Source organism: Moschus berezovskii, chromosome 11, assembly GCF_049115385.1.
Source record: "Moschus berezovskii isolate FMDL1 chromosome 11, NW_MosBer_1.0, whole genome shotgun sequence".
Taxonomy (NCBI): Eukaryota; Metazoa; Chordata; class Mammalia; order Artiodactyla; family Moschidae; genus Moschus; species Moschus berezovskii.
This window is the reverse complement of record NC_142470.1, coordinates 101,553,600-101,575,860: the sequence shown is the minus strand read 5'-3', so window position 1 is coordinate 101,575,860 and position 22,261 is coordinate 101,553,600. Positions and strand designations below refer to the sequence as shown.

Sequence of the window (22,261 nt, the reverse complement as noted above, 5' to 3'; positions counted from 1 at the left end):
AAACAAAAAAACCCCAGCAGTGTCCTTTATAAGGCTGTGTTGACCCCAACCAGAGGAAATTAAGCTTTTCATTATACCTGAGATAAGAGGATAGTGTTAATAATAAGATTGTGTGTGTGTGGTTGAGGGATTGATTTCAAACCATAGATGTATTCTAATTTGGTTATGATCAATTGGTACTTTCCACTCAGACTATATTCCTTTGTCTTTACATTATTGAGTATTCTCTCTCAGAAATTACATCAAAGGCTTGGTTATGTTATTCCTAAGGTTTAACATGAATGGTTTGGCAGGTTAGCCATTAAACTTCATTGAGGATTCGGGCATTAACAATATACTGAGAGCCTCTTGATGAAAGTGAAAGAGGAGAGAGAAAAATTGGCTTAAAACTCAACATTCAGAAAACTAAGATCATGGCATCTGGTCCCATCATTTCATGGCAAATAGACAGGAAACAGTGGCTGACTTTATTTTTCGGGGCTCCAAAATCACTGCAGATGGTGACTGTAGCCATGAAAATAAAAGATACTTACTCCTTAGAAGAAAAGTTACGACCAACCTAGACAGCATATTAAAAAGCAGAGACATTACTTCGCCAACAAAGGTCCGTCTAGTCAAGGCTATGGTTTTTCCAGTAGTCATGTATGGATGTGAGAGTTGGACTATAAAGAAAGCTGAGCACTGAAGAATTGATGCTTTTGAATTGTGGGATTGGAGAAGACTCTTGAGAGTCCCTTGGACAGCTAGGAGATCCAACCAGTCCATCCTAAAGGAAATCAGTCCTGAATATTCATTGGAAGGACTGATGCTAAAGCTGAAACTCCAATACTTTGGCCACCTGATGCGAAGAACCGACTCATTTGAAAAGACCCTGATGCTTGGTAAGATTGAAGGCGGGAGGAGAAGGGGACTACAGAGGATGAGATGGTTGGATGGCATCACCGACTCCATGGACATGAGTTTGAGAAAATTCCAGGAGCTGGTGATAGGCAGGGAGGCCTGGCATGCTGCAGTCCATAGGGTCACAAAGAGTCAGACATGACTGAGTGACCGAACTGAACTGAACTGAGTGGCAATTAGTGAAAGAATTATTTGGGGCAGAGAGACTACCATGTCTCTAGGAATCCTTTGTAAAGATTTGCTCATTTAATTGCTCAGTACTTTTTGGAGATAGGCCTTCTTATCAACACTGTTTTCGTAATGAGCAAACAAGCTTTGTGACTTCTAAGTAACTTGCTCAAGTTTGCACAGCCTGTGAAGACTCAAGCAGGAATGCCAGCCCAGTTTTGTATGTCCCAAACTCCAAACTCTTTTCACCATGTTTCACTTCCTTTACAGGTGTGTGTTACATAAGGAACATGTGTTTGTTTATGAGATATTCAGTCCTGATCTATGAACCCCAATGCACCCATTTTTGTATTCTCTCTCAATTTGTATTATAGTCAAACAAAAGATGGGTTGGATTAGCATCAACATTCAACACAGATTTGAGTTCATTGAGTCTATTTAGCTTAGGCATCTGGATTGTATGAAACTTTGGGAGTTTTTCTATGGTTATGTGAGTATAGACACACCTCTTCCTTCTAAACAAGTGTTAATGAGTGCTTACTATGTGGGAGGCATTGACTTTAGTGATACAGTGATGAGCAAGATAAACGTAGCTTCTAACTTGTGAAAAACAGTTCTGAAAAGAAAAAGGTCAATATTTAAAAATTCAACCTATATGAAGATTGTGATGAATATTTTGGTGTAGTGGGAGGGAAAAAAAGAAGCTTCAATGCACATACACACACACTTCCACACAGGCAGACTGTTCATTCACAGGATAGTGGATTTTCTGGAAATACTGTTGTCCTCACCTTTGACCTTCAAGGACCAGACCTAAAATAAGGCCGTCTTAGAAATTTGCATTTTCAGGTACTCCCCCTGATTTGCCTTGAAATTTTATTAATTCTACATGGCTGAAAGTTCTAAGGAATACTGGTGACTGTATGAAGGGAAATGAACATTTGTTGAGCTAATTTTTTAGCCTGTCTGCCAGAAGACTTTTAAAACCTCCTTCATGAAACAGGTATGCTTTTGTTTGAAAGTCTTGTCTGAATCTGTTTTATTCTGTTTTCTAGAGAAGCCATTTGAAGCAGAATCCTAAACATGCATTGTAGAGAAATACCCCTGACACTTTGGGTACTTATGTTTATAAGCACCTCGGGTGAGTAGTTATAATTAATCACAAGCTTGCTTCGTTGGTGTTCTAGAGGGAATATCAACGTTTTATTTATTTATGTGGAAGTGGTTACTAAAGATGTTGAACTTATTAAAATTTGTGATTTAAAATTTTACTTTAGAAAATTACCAACCCTTTGGTGTTCCTAGCATAGAAAATGAGAGCTTTATAGGAATGGAATCAAGTAAAAACTCATGTGAGGTTACTGATACAGGGAAGATTCAACCCTGTGAGTTTATGTAGACAGCAGGAAGTAGAAACTTTTATTCTGAAATACATTTGTCTGAGTTTAAAATTGGCTTCATGTTATTTGAAACCAAAGAGCTTACAACCATTCATGTCACTGATTTTTACAAAGTTTTGCACATGTGGTTGCCATCCCAAAGAGAGGTTATGTCATGGCTCCCTGGGGTTTCCCTGGTGGTTCAACAGTAAAGAATCTGCCTGCCAAACAGAAGACCTGGGTTTGATCCCTGGGTGAGGAAGATCCCCAGGAGGAGGGAATGGCTGCCCACTCCAGTATTCTTGCCTGGGAAATCCCATGGACACTGGAGTCTGACGGGCTCCATTTTATAGGGTCACAAAGAGTTGGACATGGCTGAAGCTACTTAGCAAGCACGCATATGTAGGTTATCTCTCTTAAACTGGAAAATATATCAAGCTTTTACTGACCTACCATCCTTTTAGGTGTCAGTTAAAACTAACACCCTCATTTACACATGTATCACACCTTCTAAGTTGAAGTCCTGAGCTGTAAGTTAAAGATTTTGTAACAACTACCAGAAGCAAGATTGATGCTCATTAAGTGCTATGCTCCATGGTCGCTTTGACAGCCATGTTTTCAAAGAATGCTTCTGCCATTGGAGCCACTTCCTCTCTACCTTGTGGTTAACAACACTGAATTAAAACCAGACAGTTGCTTTGAAAAATAAACTCTGACTATAGAGAAGGCACATACTTTGTATCCCCCCAGAGAACTGCTTGGTTCAATGTAGGTGTTCTCATGTTCAAAATGCAGTCAAAGGGAGCTTCCAGAAGACAGGATAGGGAAAAAGTCCATTCCTGCCTACTTTGAACTATTGGAAGTGAAGAAGGAGGGGAGAGGTGCCTCAGGATGACCCAAAGGATCTGATAAATCCCTAAAGCCATAGTGTCTGGGTTAGTTGAGAAAGAGGGAAGGAGAGAGAGATCTCAGAAAGAAGTGACCCAGATTTGAGTAAGTCAATATGAATTAATCATCTGTGAATTATATGAGTCAATTATTGATTATCCACATGATAACCTAGAGAAGTAATGGATTTACACACAGAAGGACTGATGCTAAAGCTGAAACTCCAATACTTTGGCCACCTCATGTGAAGAGTTGACTTACTGGAAAAGACTCTGATGCTGGGAGAGATTGAGGGCAGGAGGAGAAGGGGACGACAGAGAACGAGATGGCTGGATGGCATTGCTGACTCGATGGACATGAGTTTGAGTGAACTCTGGAAGTTGGTGATGGACAGGGAGGCCTGGTGTGCTGTGATTCATGGGGTCACAAAGAGCTGGACACGACTGGGTGACTGAACTGAACTGACTGAACTGAGGCGTACTTTTAACCATCCTCTCCCTTGCCCAGGGAATGGTTAGGTAGACTGCTTGAGAGCAAGACCCGTGAGACTTCTGATGATTTAGGTGGGAAACTCTGAGGTTTCTAGGTTTCTTTTTTTTTTCCCATGGTGATGCCTCAACTGGGATATTTCAGGGTAAGTATGGCAACACTGTGACCTTGGTGACTGTCATGTGTGACATTTTCTTTTAAGAGACTGCTGCTTCTGCTGCTAAGTAGCTTCAGTTGTGTCCAACTATGTGCGACCCCATAAACGGCAGCCCACCAGGCTCCCCCATCTCTGGGATTCTGCAGGCAAGAACACTGGAGTGGGGTGCCATAGACTATGTGCATTTATTTGTCTTCCAGCTTCTGTAGGTTAAGTTCCATTATCTTTCTGTTTGGGAATTGATGTTGGAAATTTTGCCTTCATTTACCTTCTGCAAGTGCCTTACTGTTAGAGAGATTGACCTCCTGTTTCTTAGTGTTGAAAAGGTTGACCCTAAAATAAGAACCCACAGAAATTAGACATCGAGTTTCCTCAGGATGTTCTTACCAACCCAGCTTCTTCATCTGAAGAAAACTTATATTTGTCATTCTGTTTTTTTTCCTTTTACTTTTCTAATCTTTAGAAGAAACTTGTACCTCACGTCTTCACATTACCGCTGTCGAAGGGGAACCTTTCTATCTGAAATATTGCTCATCTTCACCCGAGCATGAGAAAAAAAAAACCACCATAAAATGGTACAAAAATGAATCACATGGACCTGTTGACCTGAACTTGAGCAGTTCACCCAGAATCCTTTTGCGTGATTATGTTCTGGAGTTTTGGCCAGCAGAGTTGATTGACAGTGGATCTTACTCCTTCCAAATGGGGTGAGCATACCTTGTCTTTGTGGTAGTGCATTTCGCAGAACTCTTAGACTTGGTTTGGCAAATCAAAGAAACAATGATTGGAGAAGTCTGATTATCCGTAAGTTTTCTTCTTCCTGTTCTTCCTACAGCATGAAGTAATACGTCATTGTTGAAAAGTTGAATTAAATACTGCCCTATGTTTATTTTCTTAGTAATGTTAATGAAAGGGGATTGCCTCAGTGTGACTTACTTTTTGGTGACCCTTGCCAAAGATAACTGAGGCTTCAATGAAATTCATTTTTTAATGCAGCTGCTCCTGTTGCCCAAAGTCAGCAGTCCAAAGAATCAAGTGGTACAGGCTTCATGATGTTTCTAAGCATGAAGTGAACCAGAACAGATTCCGGGGTGGTGACCTTGAACTGGGGAGATGGGCTGGAATTGGGTAGACACTCTCTAGTCCTGGCGGCCATAATTCTTTGGTGGCTCGGTAGTAAAGGAACCGTTTGCCAGTGCAGGAGACACAAGAGACACGGATTTGATCCCTGGGTTGGGAAGATCCCCTGGAGAAGGGTATGGCAACCCACACTAGTATTCTTGCCTGGGAAACACCATGACCAGAAGAGCCTGGTGGGCTACAGTCCCTGGGGTTGCAGAGTCAGACATGATTGAGCGATGAACACACACACCCTAGTCCAGTTTTCAGGAGCTGAATGAGAGCCACGTGGCAGTGCTGGTGAAAGATGTGTGTGTCAGACAATCACAAACTGACCTCCCAGGGCAGTGAGAGTGGAGCATCCAATGGACTTTGCACAGCCTTCTCAGGACTAAGCCTAGACAGAGTCTTCCAGGATGCCTGTAGTCAAGAATCCTGAATTCTATGAAATGACAGCCGCTCACTGAACATGTCAGTGATTATTTCTGAACTTAGTTATCTCTATACTTTATTTAGATGGGAAACAGTGGAAATAGTGTCAGACTTTATTTTTTTGGGCTCCAAAATCGCTGCAGATGCTGATTGCAGCCATGAAATTAAAAGACGCTTGCTCCTTGGAAGAAAAGTTATGACCAACCTAGATAGCGTATTACAAAGCAGAGACATTACTTTGCCAACCAAGGTCCGTCTAGTCAAGGCAATGGTTTTTCCCGTGGTCATGTATGGATGTGAGAGTTGGACTGTGAAGACTTGATGCTTTTGAACTGCGGTGCTGGAGAAGACTCTTGAGAGTCCCTTGGACTGCGAGGAGATCCAACCAGTCCATTCTAAAGGAGATCAATCCTGGGTGTTCATTGGAAGGACTGATGCTAAAGCTGAAACTCCAATACTTTGGCCACCTCATGCAACGAGTTGACTCACTGGAAAAGACTCTAATGCTGGGAGGGGTTGGGGGCAGGAGGAGACAGGGACAACAGAGAATGAGATGGCTGGATGGCATCACTGACTCAATGGACATGAGTTTGAGTGAACTCCGGGAGTTGGTGATGGACAGGGAGGCCTGGTGTGCTGTGATTCATGGGGTCGCAAAGAGTCGGACACACCTGAGCGACTGAACTGAACTGAACTGATACTTTATTTGGTGAGATGGGGAAGGAGTAACTGGGGCAAGAAATATTCTATGTGATGAACCGTTAGTGAAAGCACAGATGACGTCGTGTTAATCTGGTACCTCTGTGATGTTATGTATGTACTTATGTATGCATGATATATGTGTGGTTTTCTTTTAAATTAATTTATTTTTGTTTTTGGTTGCACTGGATCTTCACTTCCTCTAGTTGCAGTGAGTGAAGGCTACTCTCTAGTTGCAGTGAGCAGGCATCTCATTGCATCGGCTTCTCATAACAGAGAACGGGCTCTAGGGCGTGCGGGCTTCAGTAGTTGTGGCACGTGGGGCTTAGGTGCCCCATGGCAGGTGGAATCTTCCCAGACTAGGGGTTGAACCCACGTGCCCTGCATTGCAATGCGAATTTGTAACCACTTGACCATCAGGAAAGTTCCATGTGTGGATTTTTATAGAGATTTGAGACTGACCTTAAAAATAGCTCAGGGCCAGGTGCATGGTGATGGAACACTGCTGGACATAGTAGATTTCTTTCCTGAGCACCTCTGGAGTGAGTCCTGATTTGTCATCAGAGCCCTTGAGAGCAGAGTGAGACATCACAGTGAAACCTTAATTGCACTCCTGCGGTTTTGCACAGAGTGAGGTCATTTGGGTTTGTTTTTGCATACAGGAACTCCCAGGAGTCAGAAAGAAATTCAGAATCTCTTATTAACCTGTGAGTGTTATGTGACCTTTTAACAGGGGTGATTCCAGAAGTGGGTTACAGCTGGGTCTTTCCACATTAAGGTAGACTATATAACTCACAGTTGGGGTAGAAGAAAAGGATTTGGACATCCATGAATGAGCCTTTTTTTATGAAAATAAGGGAACTTTTTTTTACTGGATTGGTTACTGAAAAGTGGTATTTGAAAAGTCTCTGTCCTATGATAAAATATCTCTAAACCTTTATTTTCTAGAAATGATACTCATGACTGGAAATTAAATGTCATCCCAAGAAGTAAACATAGCTGTTTTACTGAGAAACTGGTAATGAGTAAAGCTGTGGAAGTTAAGAAATCTTTGCAGATAGCCTGTGAACACAGTTACTATCAACAACTGGCCAATAGAACGGTATTGTATAAGGTAGTGCTTTTAAAATATTTTAACTGAAGACAATAGAAAAGACAAAGTTCCAAAAGAAGGGTCTGATGGCTGTGCAGCATTCTGGTCTCATAACATGTAACATACAAGCTGTGGGTCTGCACAGCTCAGCTGACTTGTCTGAGCTCCTACATCCATGTAGGATGCTCCAGGTTAGGCATTCAGTACACACATTGAATCTGCATTGGCAGTCAGATTCTTAACCACTGGATCACCAATTAAGCCCTCTTTATGCCTTTCTAACCAGTCTACTGTCTTCTGGTGGGGGACTTCAGCGGGGCTAGGTGGTCTGCTGGGAATGTGATTCTCTGAGTAATCTCTGCTCCCCCCTCCACTACCCACCCCTAGGATGGGTAGTCCTGAGTGGAATTAGGCTAAAAGCATTAAGAAATAGTTGTGTGGAAAGTTTTGACCCAAATAGGGATATTTTGTGGTAGTTTTTCCCTCTCTCTCTCTCCCCTTCCTCCTCTTCCTCCCTGCCTTTGTGTGTATAAGAGAGATTAAAAGGAAATGATGAAAGCATTTACAATATCCGCATACTCTATTTACCAGAGAGTATTAATGATGCTAATGCTAATACCAGAAGCAGGATTGTATTTCTTTTTTTTTTTTTATTGTTCACATATACCCTTTATTCATCTTATCCTTGTTAACAATATACATATATAACCACATAATACAACAGTCATAACCAGGAAATTAGCACTGAAACAATATGCTTTTGAACTATGGTGTTGGAGAAGACTCTTAAGAGTCCTTTGGACTGCAAGGAGATCCAACCAGTCCATCCTAAAGGAGATCAGGCCTGGGTGTTCATTGGAAGGACTGATGTTGAAGCTGAAACTCCAATACTTTGGCCACCTGATGTGAAGAACTGACTCATTTGAAAAGACCCTGATGCTGGGAAAGATTGAAGGCAGGAGAAGGGGACGACAGAGGATGAGATGGTTGGATGGCATCACTGACTCAATCACATGGGTTTGGGTAGACTCCGGGAGTTGGTGATGGACAGGGAGGCCTGGCGTGCTGCGGTTCATGGAGTTGCAAAGAGTCGGACACAACTGAGCGACTGAACTGAACAAACTACAGACCTCATTCTAATTCCACTAGTTTATCTTTTTTGTTTCATGGTCCAATTCACTGATGGGACTATATTTCATTGTTCCAGTAGAGGCAGTACCAAATCACTGAGACATTTGTTTAGGAATTGCTAGTTTTCATTCTCTTTCCCTCTTTCTCTAAAGATCTTTAACTTAACATTTTAAATTCTTGTCATAGAATACCATTTTTACTCAAGGTATTTTAACTTGCTTTTTCTAAAACAGAACTGTGAAAAGATGGAGAACAATCAAAACCCATTTTTAAAGAATGCAGAGTTTAAAGATCAGGGATATTATACCTGTGTGTTTTTCCTACATCATAATGGAAAACTATTCAACGTCACCAAAACCTTCAATATTACAGTAGTTGGAGGTAAGAGAAATTTTAGAATCAGGAAGAAACAAATGTATCTTAGTAAAAGGGACTATTTTCTTTCTTCTAAAGCCATACAGGAAGGCAGAGGCAATTTAGTTGGACTTGTGACCACATCACTAGTTCACATATAAGGGTCAAAATCATTTTGGCATCATCTTCCACTCTGAATAATTTTGCAGTGATGGAGTGAGGGTGGGTAATGAAAGTTGATATAAGTGAGCCTCTGATGTTCTCTCATTTGGTATTTCAGTACATTGTGGAATCTTTTCTTAAGCATCTGCTTTCACTCAGTATTACTTATTGAGCATCTATATTCAATAAACTGAATATTAGGAGGTAAGAAAAGCAGGGAAATATGAAATTAAGTGAATAATGCACTGTTTTCAGGAATCTGATTATATATAATCAGGAGAGTTTAAAGCCAAATCTGAACTCTGGACCCTGACACTGATTTAAATCTTGGATTCAGAATTTTAGGTGAAGTAGAAAGAAATTGCTTTATTACTTTACCAGGTAAAGGGGGCCATGGTGGGCTAATGCCCTCAAGATTGTGTGTCTCCACCTGGAAGGGGTAGTGAGGAGTCAGAATCATGGTTCAAAGAGGGCGTGGTGAGCTTGAGGACATTCTTCTGATTGGTTGGTGGTGAGGTAAGTGAGCATCAGCATGATCAACCCGGTTGTAACCAGTCTGGGGTCTATATTCTTGTGGGTAGCATGCCATTGTCAACTTAAAAAATATTTACAGCCTCAAAGTTGAGAGTTATGAAGCCCAGAAGGCAGCATCTCAAGTAACCCTGAGAGAACTGCGCCAAGGAGGTAAACGGGGAGCCAGGTTAGAAGTTTTGCAACAAAGGGCAGGTAATCTGAACCTCAAGAGTACTGTTAATTAAAGAAAACTAGGTGTCACAAGTTAAGGAATTTAGCGCTTTTCTGTGCATGGGAAGATATAAGAATCTGGGCTCCCTGAAGTCATTCCTTTGCTATGCACCTTTGCTTCCGTGGTGGCTCAGCTGGTAAAGAATCTGCAATGCGGGAGACCTGGCTTTCACCCCTGAGTTGGGAAGATCCCTTGGAGAAGGGAAAGGATACCCACTCCAGTATTCTGGCCTGGAGAATTCCATGGACTGTATCGTCCATGGGGTCGCAAACAGTGGGACACAACTGAGCAACTTTCACTTCACTTCAGCTATCTGGGGCCCGTATCCTGTGTTTTCACATCTGGAGTTACCTAAGGGCTCACCCTGGGCACTGGCTGTAGCCTGATCACTGCGAGATGGCAAGTGTGCTACTTCCTGAGTTCCCTCAGGGCTCAAAAGCTCACATTCGTGCTGTGCTCATTTTCTCAGTTGTGTCTGACTGTGCAACCCCATGGACTGTAGCCTGCCAGGCTCTTCAGTCCATGGGATCTCCCAGGCAAGAATATGGGAGTGGGTTGCCGTTTCCTAATTCAGGGGTTCTTCTCAACCCAGGGATTGAACCTGGAGTGGGTTGCCATTTCCCCCTCCAGGAGATCTTCTTGACCCGGGGATTGAATCTGTGTCTTTTGCGACTCCTGCATTAGCAGGTGGATTCTTTACCACTAACACCATCTGGGAAGCCCTAGCTCACATTGGAGGGCTGCAATCTCTGATGAGGATAAGATGTTTGGATAACATGACAGACTCAATGGTCGTGAGTTTGAGCAAACTCCAGGAGATAGTGAAGGACAGGGAAGCTTAATGCGCTACAATCCATGGGATTACAAAGAGCTGGACATGGCTGAGCAACGGAACAACAGCAGCAGCAGTCTCCGATGATTGTGACATCCTTTATTCACTGATGAGGCAGAAAGTATTCCATTTATCATTGCTAACTTCTCCCACCTGGTGGGGGTTTCAGTATTTGCAAAACAGCTCAAAGATACTGTACTGTGTACCCCTTGAGGGGAAACCAGGACTCTGCCCCAAGGCTACACTGTTGTTTCTTGACTGTTCCTCCCTTGTCGCTGCATCCTGGAAACTCAGGGAAGGTCCTGGACGCTGAATGAAGCCAATTTCCTGTATTCAATAAATGGAGGACACAGACTTTTGTGCCTAGGAGCCCCACTGGATCTTGCTCTGCATCAGATGATGAGCCACATAGAAGCACTATGGATATGAAATTGGAGTCATCTGTGAGTTTCTAAGGGTTCAGAAAGAGTCCAGAGGTAGAAGAGATGTTGGAGGCTGTTTGAGCTGGTTCCTAGAGGCAGAGGATGAAGGACAGATAGGAGGAAACACTAGGGACAGTCAACTCAGGTGAGAGCATGTAAGGAGCACAGGTGTGACTGTGGAAGAAGCTTTACATTTGGGGATGATGGCTTTTATTCTGGTTTACCATGAACCCAGACCCTATGTAATGGAAACACTTAAGCCTGGACTTGTAGGGTATTGGAGACCTTGCTTGCTTGCTTGGAAAGTCTCTTCAGTCATGTCTAACTCTTTGCGATTACATGGACTGTAGCCTTCCTGGCTCCTCTGTCCTTGGGGACTCTCCAGGCAAGAATACTGGAGTGGGTGGCCATTTGCTTCTCCAAGGGATCTTCCCAACCCAGGGATCTAACCCAGGTCTCCTGCATTTCAGGCAGATTCTTTACCATCTAAGCCATCAGAGCACCAGAGCTGGAGACCTTAGAAGTAATTATTTAATTAAATCCCACCCAGTGAAGATATCTTTCATATGGCTCAGCCAGCAATAGATCATTCAGTCTCTTCTTGGGAACTGCCTTGGAAATGAGCAAGCCATTCAGCAGCTGGGTCCAGATTTTAACACTTGATTGTCAACGAGTCTTTTTTTCCCCATTGAGTCCAGTTATGCCTTCACAATGAACTGTGGAAAATTCTTAAAGAGATAGGAATACCAGACCACCTGACCAGCCTCCTGAGAAATCTGTATGCAGGTCAAGAAAAAGCAGTTAGAACTGGACATGGAACAACACACTGGTTCCAAATCGGGAAAGGAGTACGTCAAGGCTGTATATTGTCACCCTGCTTATTTAACTTATATATCATGAGAAATGCTGGGCTGGATGAAACACAAGCTGGAATCAAGATTCCTGGGAGAAATATCAGTAACCTCAGATATTCAGATGACACCACACTCATGGCAGAAAGTGAAGAAGAACTAAAAAGCCTCTTGATGAAACGGAAAGAGGAGTAAAGAAGCTGGCTTAAAACTCAACATTCAGACAACTAAGATCATGGCATCTGGTCCCATCACTTCATGGCAAATAGATGGGAAATAATGGAAACAGTGAGAGACTTTATTTTCTTGGGCTCCAAAATCACTGCAGATGATGACTATAGCCATGAAATTAAAAGACACTTACTCCTTGGAAGGAAAATTATGACCAACCTAGGCAGCATATTAAAAAGCAGACATTACTTTGCCAGAAAGGTCCATCTAGTCAAAGCTATGGTTTTTCCAGTAGTCACGTATGGATATGAGAGTTGGACTGTAAAGAAAGCTGAGTGCCAAAGAATTGATGCTTTTGAACTGTGGTGTTGGAGAAGACTCTTGAGAGTCCCTTGGACAGCTCAGAGATCCAAACAGTCTATCCTAAAGGAGATCAGTCCTGAGTGTTCATTGGAAGGACTGATGCTGAAGCTGAAACTCCAACACTTTGGCCACCTGATGTGAAGAATTGATTCATTTGAAAAGACCCTGATGCTGGGAAAGATTGAAGGCAGGAGAAGAAGGGGATGACAGAGGATGAGATGGCTGGGTGGCATCACCAACTCAATGGATATGAGTTTGAGCAAATTCCAGGAGTTGGTGATGGACAGGAAGGTGGGGCGTGCTGCAGACTGTGGGGTCACAAAGAGTCAGATGCGACTGAGCAGCTGAACTGAACTGACACCTCCCTGTAGTTTCCACTCATGTCTGTGGTTGCCTTCAGTAACTCCACAAATTAAATCTGATCCCTTCTGCAAATGACAGCTCCTTCAAGTGTCTGAAGACAGGTGGCTTATCCACCCTTCTTGTTCTTTCCCAGGAAGCTGTAAACAGTTGACTCATCCAACAAGGTCGTGGGCTTAGTTTCTAGGGTTCATTTACTTTAGCAGCATTTCCCCTCTTCTCTCCAACTGTCCACTTATAGAACTGTATTCCATGCATGCATTGTGAATGTACAAATTACCGTAAACTTCCTGTCTTCAAACAATATAAATTTATTGTAGAGTTTTGAAGGTCAAAAGTCTAAAATGGTTTCCCTGGGCTAAATTCCAGGTTTTGGTAGGATTGTGTTCATCCTAGAGGTTCTGCAGGAGAATCAATACCTTGCCTTCTCCAGCTTCTAGAGGCGCCTGCATCCTTGGCACATGCCATTTCACAGTGCCTTCCACCCAGTAAATCTATTTTGAGGCCTTGAGGGCAGAGAGAAGGGAGAACATAAAGACAATTCCCAGTGAGTCTGCCTCTTTTAAGTCTGGAGGTTTCATTGTCTTCCTGCAATTTCTGGCTTTTAGCTGACTGGGCAGAAGTCGTAGGTGGAATTGAGGGGAGACCAAGTTCAATAAGCTCTCTCCAGCTAGGTGAGCTTTGAGTTGATGGAAGAAAGGACAACCAGTATTCCCTGCCTCCCTTATCTAATGAAAATACAATAAAGTAATAAATGTGAAGTGACGATTGTTAAAATGCTTGTTACCTGGAATAATAAGTATATTACAACAGATGTTGTAATACATCTGTCTCAGCAAAGCTCCATGCAACACTAATGGCATTTTTCTTTTCTTTATTCACTTTCAGACCGCAGTAATATACTTCCAGTTCTTCTTGGACCAAAGATAAATGAAGTTAAAGTGGAATTAGGTATATTTTGACATACATACATTTTGGATTTATGAACGGGGGCATAATTGAGTCTTTCAAGGCTAAATCTGTTTTTTTATTGATCAACATTGTATTTGTAACACATACCATTTTTACTGAAGAATATTACAAAAGCAGGAAAACCTTGTCATTGTTTGAATGTTGCCCTTTTTAATGATAGTTAAAATTAGCAATGTGTTGAAACAATTATGGAAGTGCCTATGGTCTGCAGACCTGTGGTTTTAGTCACTTTCTATGTGGCTTTTCTCTAACAGTAACTGTTGTTTAGTCACTAAGTCATGTCCGACTCTTTGCAACCCCCTGGACTGTAGACCTCTAGGCTCCTCTGTCCATGGGATTTTCCAGGCCAGAATACGAGAGTGGGTTGCCATTTACCTCTCCAAATAGTAATTGGTCATTTTTAAATATGAAAATTCAATGAGAATTCTCTGGAGAAATTATTCAAACTTACTGTATGGTTTGAATATTTGGTTAAGGGATTCACTTTGACTGTTGTTTTTGCTATTCAGTTGCTGAGTCGTGTTGGATTCTTTTGTGACCCTATGGACTGTAGCCCGCCAGGTGCCTCTGTCCATGTACTTCTCCTGGCAAGAAGACTAGAGTGGGTAGCTATTCCCTCGCCAGGGGATCTTCTGACCCAGGGATTGAGCTTGTATCTCCTGCATTGGCAGGTGGATTCTTTACTCCTAAACCACCAGGGAAGCCCCAGTTCACCCTGGAAGAACTTTATTCTTCAGTGTACTTCCTGTCCAACTGTTTCTCTTGGTTTTCCCTGCACTTTAACATCTTTAATTTTTAGCTAACTTAATTTTTTTTATCCATTTTGTTTTTCTAGAAGTTACAGTGGGTGTTTTGGCCTGACACTACTTATTAGACCGTTGGTTGAAAAGAAAGTCCACTAGCCTTCCTAAGTTTTAATAATTGATTTCAACATAAATATTTGAATAGAGGCCAATTCATAGTTTGGTGATGACTTGTAATCACAACTTAATTTCTCTGCTTTATAATTTTTAAAAAAATGAAAACAAGGCATATTTTTCTTAGATGCAGCACTATATTAGCATTATATGTTACATTAATATACATTGGCTTTATTAATTTTAGCCTCTGGGAAACTTGAGTTTCTAAAATCAGAACGTTGGCTGTCAACTTTTACCTAGGAAAAGATATAGAACTCAACTGCTCTGCTTTGCTGAATGAAAAGGGTGTGATTTACTGGAACACCTGGAGAAAAAATGGAAAGGATCCTAATGTACATGAAGGGGAAGTGACAAGAATTAGGTATGGATATGTGATATATTGTTGTTCAGTTACTAAGTTGTGTCTGAGTGTTTTGCAACACCATAGGCTCTAGACCAACATACTCCTCTGTCCATGGGATTTCCCAGGCAAGAATACTAGAGTGGGATGCCATTTCCTAATCTGGGAGATTTTCCCAGACCAAGAATCAAACCCACATCTCCTGCATTGGCAGGTGGGATCTTACCACTGAGGCACCAGGGAAGCCCCTGTATCATATATATATATATATATATATATGAGATCAAAACACCAGACTCCTGAAAGACTGATAGGATGCTTGAGATGAATTTAACTTATAATTATAACTAACATATTTTATAATTATAATTCTCAAATTTATTGCTGAGATCTAAATTAGAAAGAGAAGGCCAGGACTTCCCTGGCAGACCAGTGGTCAAGTCTGGGTGCTTCCAATGCAGGGGTGCGGGTTCGTTCCCTGGTCAGGGAGCTAAAATCCTGCATGCCATGTGGTGTAGTCAAAAAAGAAAAAGAAGGTCAGTGAGGCTTATTAGCACCGCCTTACAGAAGTAGCTTTTGGTGAGTCAGGATCTGATGGGGGTGAAGACTTTACCTTAAGCATCTTATGGAAGAGTGATTAACTAGGCCACTGTCATATGAACTGTGAACATTGTGTTAAATACTTTGATTTTATGAATGTGCCAGAGAAAAGACCAGGTCAGCAGACTGGGATGGGTACAAGTTAGTCTGGGCCCCTTGAGTGTGCTCCGGACCCTTATTGCATGCCTGGCTGTGTTGCCTACCTGTCACCGTGGGCCCAGCTGGGTATCCGTAGGTGATGCAGTGCGTCATCAGCACCTCTCTCTGAGAATCCTGGAACACCCCAGGCCACAGGCAGGCCATCTGTTAATACCACTTCCTCTCCAGATCTGCCCCCTGGACTTCCCTCCGTACACACTTTTCTTTGTTCTGTTGTTGGAAATTATGGAAACTTGAGAAGAACTAAAAATCGCAAAGATGGAGAGAGCCATTTGAAGACAGTTTTGTGTGTGTTTGGGGATATCTTCACTGGGCATGAGCTATGCTGACATAGACGCTGCCTCCTGCTCTTTAGGGATAGTTCAGAGCTTCTTTGTATAACATTCCTTATAGTGATTCTCTTTTTTTTTAGGGTAGTCCAACTAATCAATTATATTTGCTTTTTAAAAATTTTTATTGGAGTGTAGTTGCTTTACAATGTTGTGTTAGTTTCTACTGTACAGCAAGCCTAGAGGGTCTCCAAAGATTGTCAGGTATAAATGATGACTCAAGAAAACACTGATTTAAATGACTGATCACCTGCCCCATGACATTTGTTGTTGGTCAATTGACATTGACCACAGTAATTATGGCAGCCTTTTCCTGTCAGTATCCATTAATGGAAATTAGAAACACAATAAGAGCAGGTAGAAAAACCCAACAGGGTGGTTAGGTGTAAATATCTAGGAGGCAGAGTTAGTGCAAAAAGTTCCAAATGGCATATAGTTTAATACTTAAATATCCTATTTTAAAGAACATGAGTTTGAGTAAACTCCAGGAGACAGTGAAGGACAGGGAAGCCTGGTGTGCTGTGGCCCTGCTGTCCATGGGGCTGCAAAAGAGTTGGACATGACTGAGTGACTAAACAACAGCAACAAGGGAGTGGTTATACTTTATTAAAAGAAAACACACTGAACCTATGACCATTTATTCATTTTTGCCTGCACCTGCCTTTGTGGGATCTTAGTTCTCTGACCTGGAATCGAACCAGCACCTCCTAAAGTGGAAGTGCTAAATCTTAACCGCTGGATCACCTGGGAAGTCCCTCTATGGCCATTTAAATGATTCTGAATGGTTTGGAGTCATTACTGTCATTATTAAGGTAATTGTACACTCAGGGTTTAGTGAGTCGTGGTCCTGAGGTGCAGGTCACTTTAGCTGCAGTTCTGAGTTTTTTCTGCTTATTTTATACACACACACATGCATATATATGTTATATATATATTCTCTGTCAACTTGCTGGCAGCCCTCAATTCTTGCTGACACATGTCTACCAGCATCTTACAGTGCTTCTTCTCTGTGCCCTCGCCCAGAATCAGGTGTGAGACTGGTGCTCATGAAATGTTGGCTCAGCTAGACTCTGTGGCCCTCCAGCTGCTGTGTCCTGTCCTCAGTATCCACCCCCACTGATTCCTGCATTCCCCCTCCCCATGGTCTATCACTCATCTCTGGAGGCACAGAAAAACAACTCACCAAACTTATAGAAATGGAGCTTAAACTCAGCCAAGAGCTTAAGTGAAGCTGAATCTTTCTTTGTAGTGGGTGCATAAACTTATGTCTTCTATTTTGGCTTCTCAGTCGTTTTTTTGTGTCTTGTTTGTGGATTTTACATTGACGTTGAAAGAAAGATGGAAGTGTTAGTCGCTCAGTTGTGTTTGACTCTTTGCGACCCCATGGACTCTTTACACCAGGCTCTTCTGTCCATGGGATTCTCCAGGCAAGAATACTGAAGCGGGTTGCCATTTCCTTCTCCAGGGGATCTTCGCAACCCAGGGAGCAAACCGAGGTCCTCCCACATTGCAGGCAAATTCTTTACCATATGAGACACCAAGGAAGCTATTTCTGGTTTGGTGACTTCTATAAAGAATTTGGTTATAAAATGAAACTGAGAGAGCTGGAGGCTGCAGTGGGTTCCACGTCCAGCTGTTGGAGGCCTGGTGGGTGAATGACTATACCTGGGAGTGCTGGTTGACCCCAAACCTATAGAGCCTACCACTGGCAAGAGGCAGATATCAAGAGCATTTGCCTTGTATCAAAGACAGGACATCTTGAGTCCTTTCAGAAGAGAAAGACAGCTGGCTGCACTGGTGGTCTCTGGTCATTTTCTGACACTCTCTGAGCAGCTTAACTGGTATTTCTCATGTGCTTGGAGGGTTTCTGAAAAATAGTGCTGTGTTTTAATTTAAATGCTGAACAAAATAAGAGTTATCATTAGGATTGTGAGGACAAGCTTGACATGCATCTGCATCTGCACTGGTGATTCGCAGCCCTGTCACTGCTGGCAGAGACTTCTCGGTGGGAGGGACACTGAATAGTCAGGACAGGAGGAATAGATGAAACACAGGCATACCTTGGAGCCATTGCGGGTTTGGTTCCAGACCCACCATAAAGCGAATATTGCAATAAAGCAAGTCCCATGAATTTTTTGGTTTCCCAATGCACGTGAGATTATTTACACTATACTGTGGGCTTCCCCAGTGACTCAGTGGTAAAGAATCTAGGAGATGTAGGAGACATAGGTTTGATTCCTGGATTGGGAAGATCCCCTGGAGAAGGAAATGGCAACCCACTCCAGTATTCTTACCTGGGAAATTGCATGGACCGAGGAGCCTGGCGGGCTACAGACCATGGAGTTGCAAAAGAGTCAGACACAAATGAGCAACTGGACAGGTACTGTACTCTATTAAGTGTGCAATGGCATTACATGTAAAGAACAATGTCCATACCTTATTTAAAAATACTTGATGGCTAAAATAAATGCCCAAACCATTACGATAGTGGCATCAACGATCCCTGCTCACAGATCCCCTTACTAATATAATGATAATGAAAAAATGTGAATTTCTGAGAATTACCAAAATGCGACACCAATGCTGTTGGGAAAATGGCACCCAGAGACTTGCTTGATACACCTTGAATTTGTAAAAAGTACAATATCTGCAAAGTGCAATAAAGCAAAATTCAGTAAAATGAAGTATGCTGTAACTGAGAGAGAGAATATTTTCTTGTATTTTCAACTGAACATCGTCATCTTCCAAGCATTTTAGTTCTAAGCAGCACCTGCCCCAGATGGTCTCAGGAGGACTGACATCCCTGGGGAGCAGGCAGCTCACACTCGAACAGAACTCAGCAGAAGGTGAAGCTCTCTGAAGTCCACAGAGCATTGCTTTTTACAGATGTATTTACACATACAGATTCCTCTCTCATGTGTCATGTTGCTGGTAATGACACACAGCCTATTGCTAAACCATGTTCCTCTCTTATAGGATTTCAGAAGGCAAATGGCTTGCTTCCACAATACTGAGGATTGAGAACATAAACACAAGAAATCTAGACTTTTTATACAATTGCACTGCGGTCAACGAGGGAGGCATCGACACCAAAAGCTTCATCTTGCTGCGAAAAGGTGAGAGAAAGTTCATTTTTGGAAGTCGGTGCCAGCCTAGAAGGCTGCAGCTGAGAGGCCCGTCATAGCCCATCACCTCCTCGCCTTACAAACCAGGAGCCAAGCTCCTGAGAGGTGGAGGGTGTGACGTATCACGGGTGTTCAGTGGCAAGCTGGTGCTCAGCCCTCACTGCTGTCCCTTGTGAGGAATGAGAGCCTCAGTCATATTCCAATCCTATGCAGCAGCCAGGGGCCCAGAGCAGGGAGGTAGGTGGAGCTCAGGGTTGGAGATGCTGGTGGGCAAGGATCATGGGGGAGGTCGTCTGAGCAGCTCCACCAGACTCTGGACAACCAGAGAGAAGTTTGCAGCGGGCGGAGGATGAGGCCAGTGGCCCTGCCTCCATCCTAACCTAGCAGGGCTGTGGGCACAGGAACCCTTGGCTGGTCCTTCCCTCAACAAAGACGAACTTAGGTTTCCCTCCTTTGGGCCAGTCCCTGGTCTTGGCAAGTGGACAGTTATTTGATGACTGATCACTGGACTCTTGAGGTGTTTCAGTGCCTGAAACACCCATCTGATGGAGTATTCCAGAGTCACCCACCTTCATGTTGGGTATCCCTGGTGGCTCAGTCGGTAAGGAATCCACCTGCAATGCAGGAGACCTGCATTTGATCCCTGGGTTAGGAAGATTCCCCTGAAGAAGGAAATGGCAATATACTCCAATATTCTTGCCTAGGAAATCCCATGGACAGAGGAGCTGGCAAGCTACAGTCCATGGAGTCGCAAAGAAGGAGACATGAGTTAGCAACTCAACAGCCACCACCACCAACTCCAACCTCCACCGAAACAGTCCAGCCCCAGGACATGAGCTCAGGAGATGCTCAAAAGTAGCTGCTCAGACAGCTGTGCACTGTCCTAGGTCAGCACAAGGCTGTGCTATCTCTGCCTGAAAAGTTTCTACCCTAACCTTATCATCTTCTCCTGTGCTCACAGATATTAGCTAGGGAATTTGGCCTTTGTCTCCATTGTTTTCCCTGGAGGAGTGTGTGGGCCAGCATGAAAGTGTCTGTATTTGTGTGATGCAGTTACACTCTTCCTTTCAGAGATGCAGGAACCTCAGGGCCTATGTTTATCCAGAGTTAACTTATTAAGCAACAGCATTTGCTTTTGTTGTTTAGTCGCTTAGTTGTGTCTGACCTTTTGTGACCCCATGGAGTGTAGCCCAGCAGGCTCCTCTGTCCATGGGATTCTCCAACCAGGAATACTAGAGTGGGTTGCCATTTCCTCCTCCAGGGGAATCTTCCTGACCCAGGGATCAAATTCACATCTCCAGCACTGGCAGGTGGGTTCTTTACTACTGAGCTTCCAGGGAAGCCCGGTGTTCGCTTACTTATTTCCTAATAGTTACTTTTACTGGAAAGATAATCCTTAAAATTGTTTCAAGATGACAAGAGCTTTGTGTATGTTTATACTCTTTGGCCTAGAAATCAATCCCACCACCATTAGAATGTATTCGAGGAAAATAATCAGAAATATAGGTAAGGGTTTATACCTATATTCATTGCAACATTATGTATATTTATGAAAAATTGCGGTTGATCTAAATATTGGGATAGCATGAATTATAATTGTAAGACCTAGAGAAATGCTCATAATATAACGTTAAGCAATAAAGAGTGATCACCATGTGGTTCCAATTAAGTAAATATTTTCAGGGAAAAAAGAAAATCTAGAAGGAAATGTACTAGTGTGTTGGCAGTGGCCATGGTCACACTGTGGAATGGTTATTAAAAAGTATTCTATTGGGATTTCCCTGCTGGTCTAGTGATTGGGACTCGGAACTTTCAATGCAAGGGGTGTGGGTTCAGTCCCTGGTTGGAAAACTAAGATTCCTCACACTGTGTGGCCAAAAAATTAAAAAAAAAAAGTGTGCAACTTTAAAAGTTTTGAGCAGATTTATTTAAAAAATTATTCTGTCCCTTATACCGTTATGTATTATGTTGTCCATAATGAGCATAAACTCTATCAATCTAGGAAAGGTAACTTTTTTCCTCAAAGGACATTTTCATATAAAAATATGCAAAACTTCTCAGAGCCGAGTGCCAGGTAATGTGTTCAGTTCTTATTTGTAATATTTAACCCACCTTCAAAACAGCAGTCCTATAAGTGAAGGAGAAAATATTGCTAGCTTCCTTGCTGTCCTGTGTATACAGATAAACCGCTGAGTTTAGGGTATTGGTGACTTTCTCGCGGGCACAGAATAGGTGATGGATCCAGGTTGAAGCCCACAAACTCTCACCTGGGCACTCCGTCTCTCAAGGTTACCAGGGACTAAGGGGGTGGGGAGGGGTAAGTTGGAAGGTTAGGATATTTTATACATACACACCGCTATGTATAAACTAGATAACAAATAAGGATCTGCTGTGTAACACAGGGAACTCTACTCAGTATTCTGTAATGGTCTATGCAAGGAAAGAATCTGAAGAAGAGTGAATTCATGTATACCTGTAACAGATTCCAGAGAAGGCAATGGCACCCGACTCCAGTACTCTTGCCTGGACAATCCCATGGACGGAGGAGCTTGGTGGGATGCAACCCATGGGGTCGCTAAGAGTCGGACACAACAGAGCGACTTCACTTTCACTTTTTACTTTCATGCACTGGAGAAGGAAATGGCAACCCACTCCAGTGTTCTTGCCTGGAGAATCCCAGTGTCGGCAGAGCCTGGTGGGCTGCCGCCTGTGGGGTCGCACAGAGTCAGAGACGACTGAAGCGACTCAGCAGCAGCAGAACAGATTCAGTTTGCTGTGCAGCTGAGACTAGCGGAACAGTGTGAGTCAACTGTGCTTCAGTTACAATGCAGCGTCCTTTGCAGGGACACGGGTGCACCTCGAGAGTGTCACACAGAGTGAAGTCAGAAAGAGGAAAACGAATGCCATGTACTCATATGTGTGTGCAGTGTAGAAAAACGGCGCGGATGACCCTCCTCGCAGAGCGGAAGCAGCGACACGAGTGGAGAGAGCAGATGTGTGGGCGCCAAGGGGGAGCGGGGGCTGGCGTTGGCGCCTGTGGGCTGGTGAGACGGGCAAGCAGTGAGGTCATGCTGTGCGGTGCGGGGAGCGCTGCTGAGTGC

The 22,261-nt window shown here is 43.1% G+C and overlaps 1 protein-coding gene across 2 annotated transcripts in view; it reads left to right on the top strand.

The window, feature by feature from the left end:
• Window positions 1–1,538: 1,538 nt before the first annotated feature.
• IL18R1 (interleukin 18 receptor 1) overlaps window positions 1,539–22,261 on the top strand; it is a 31,988-nt gene continuing 11,265 nt past the window's right edge. For both annotated transcript variants that reach the window (XM_088841597.1, XM_055399783.2), the window contains exons 1-7: window positions 1,539–2,209; window positions 4,445–4,688; window positions 7,180–7,345; window positions 8,689–8,836; window positions 13,604–13,666; window positions 14,848–14,968; window positions 19,012–19,151. In XM_088841597.1, coding sequence (XP_088697723.1) covers window positions 2,152–2,209; window positions 4,445–4,688; window positions 7,180–7,345; window positions 8,689–8,836; window positions 13,604–13,666; window positions 14,848–14,968; window positions 19,012–19,151 — 940 coding nt within the window. In that variant the 5' untranslated portion in view covers window positions 1,539–2,151. The remainder of the gene's footprint in view (window positions 2,210–4,444; window positions 4,689–7,179; window positions 7,346–8,688; window positions 8,837–13,603; window positions 13,667–14,847; window positions 14,969–19,011; window positions 19,152–22,261) is intronic.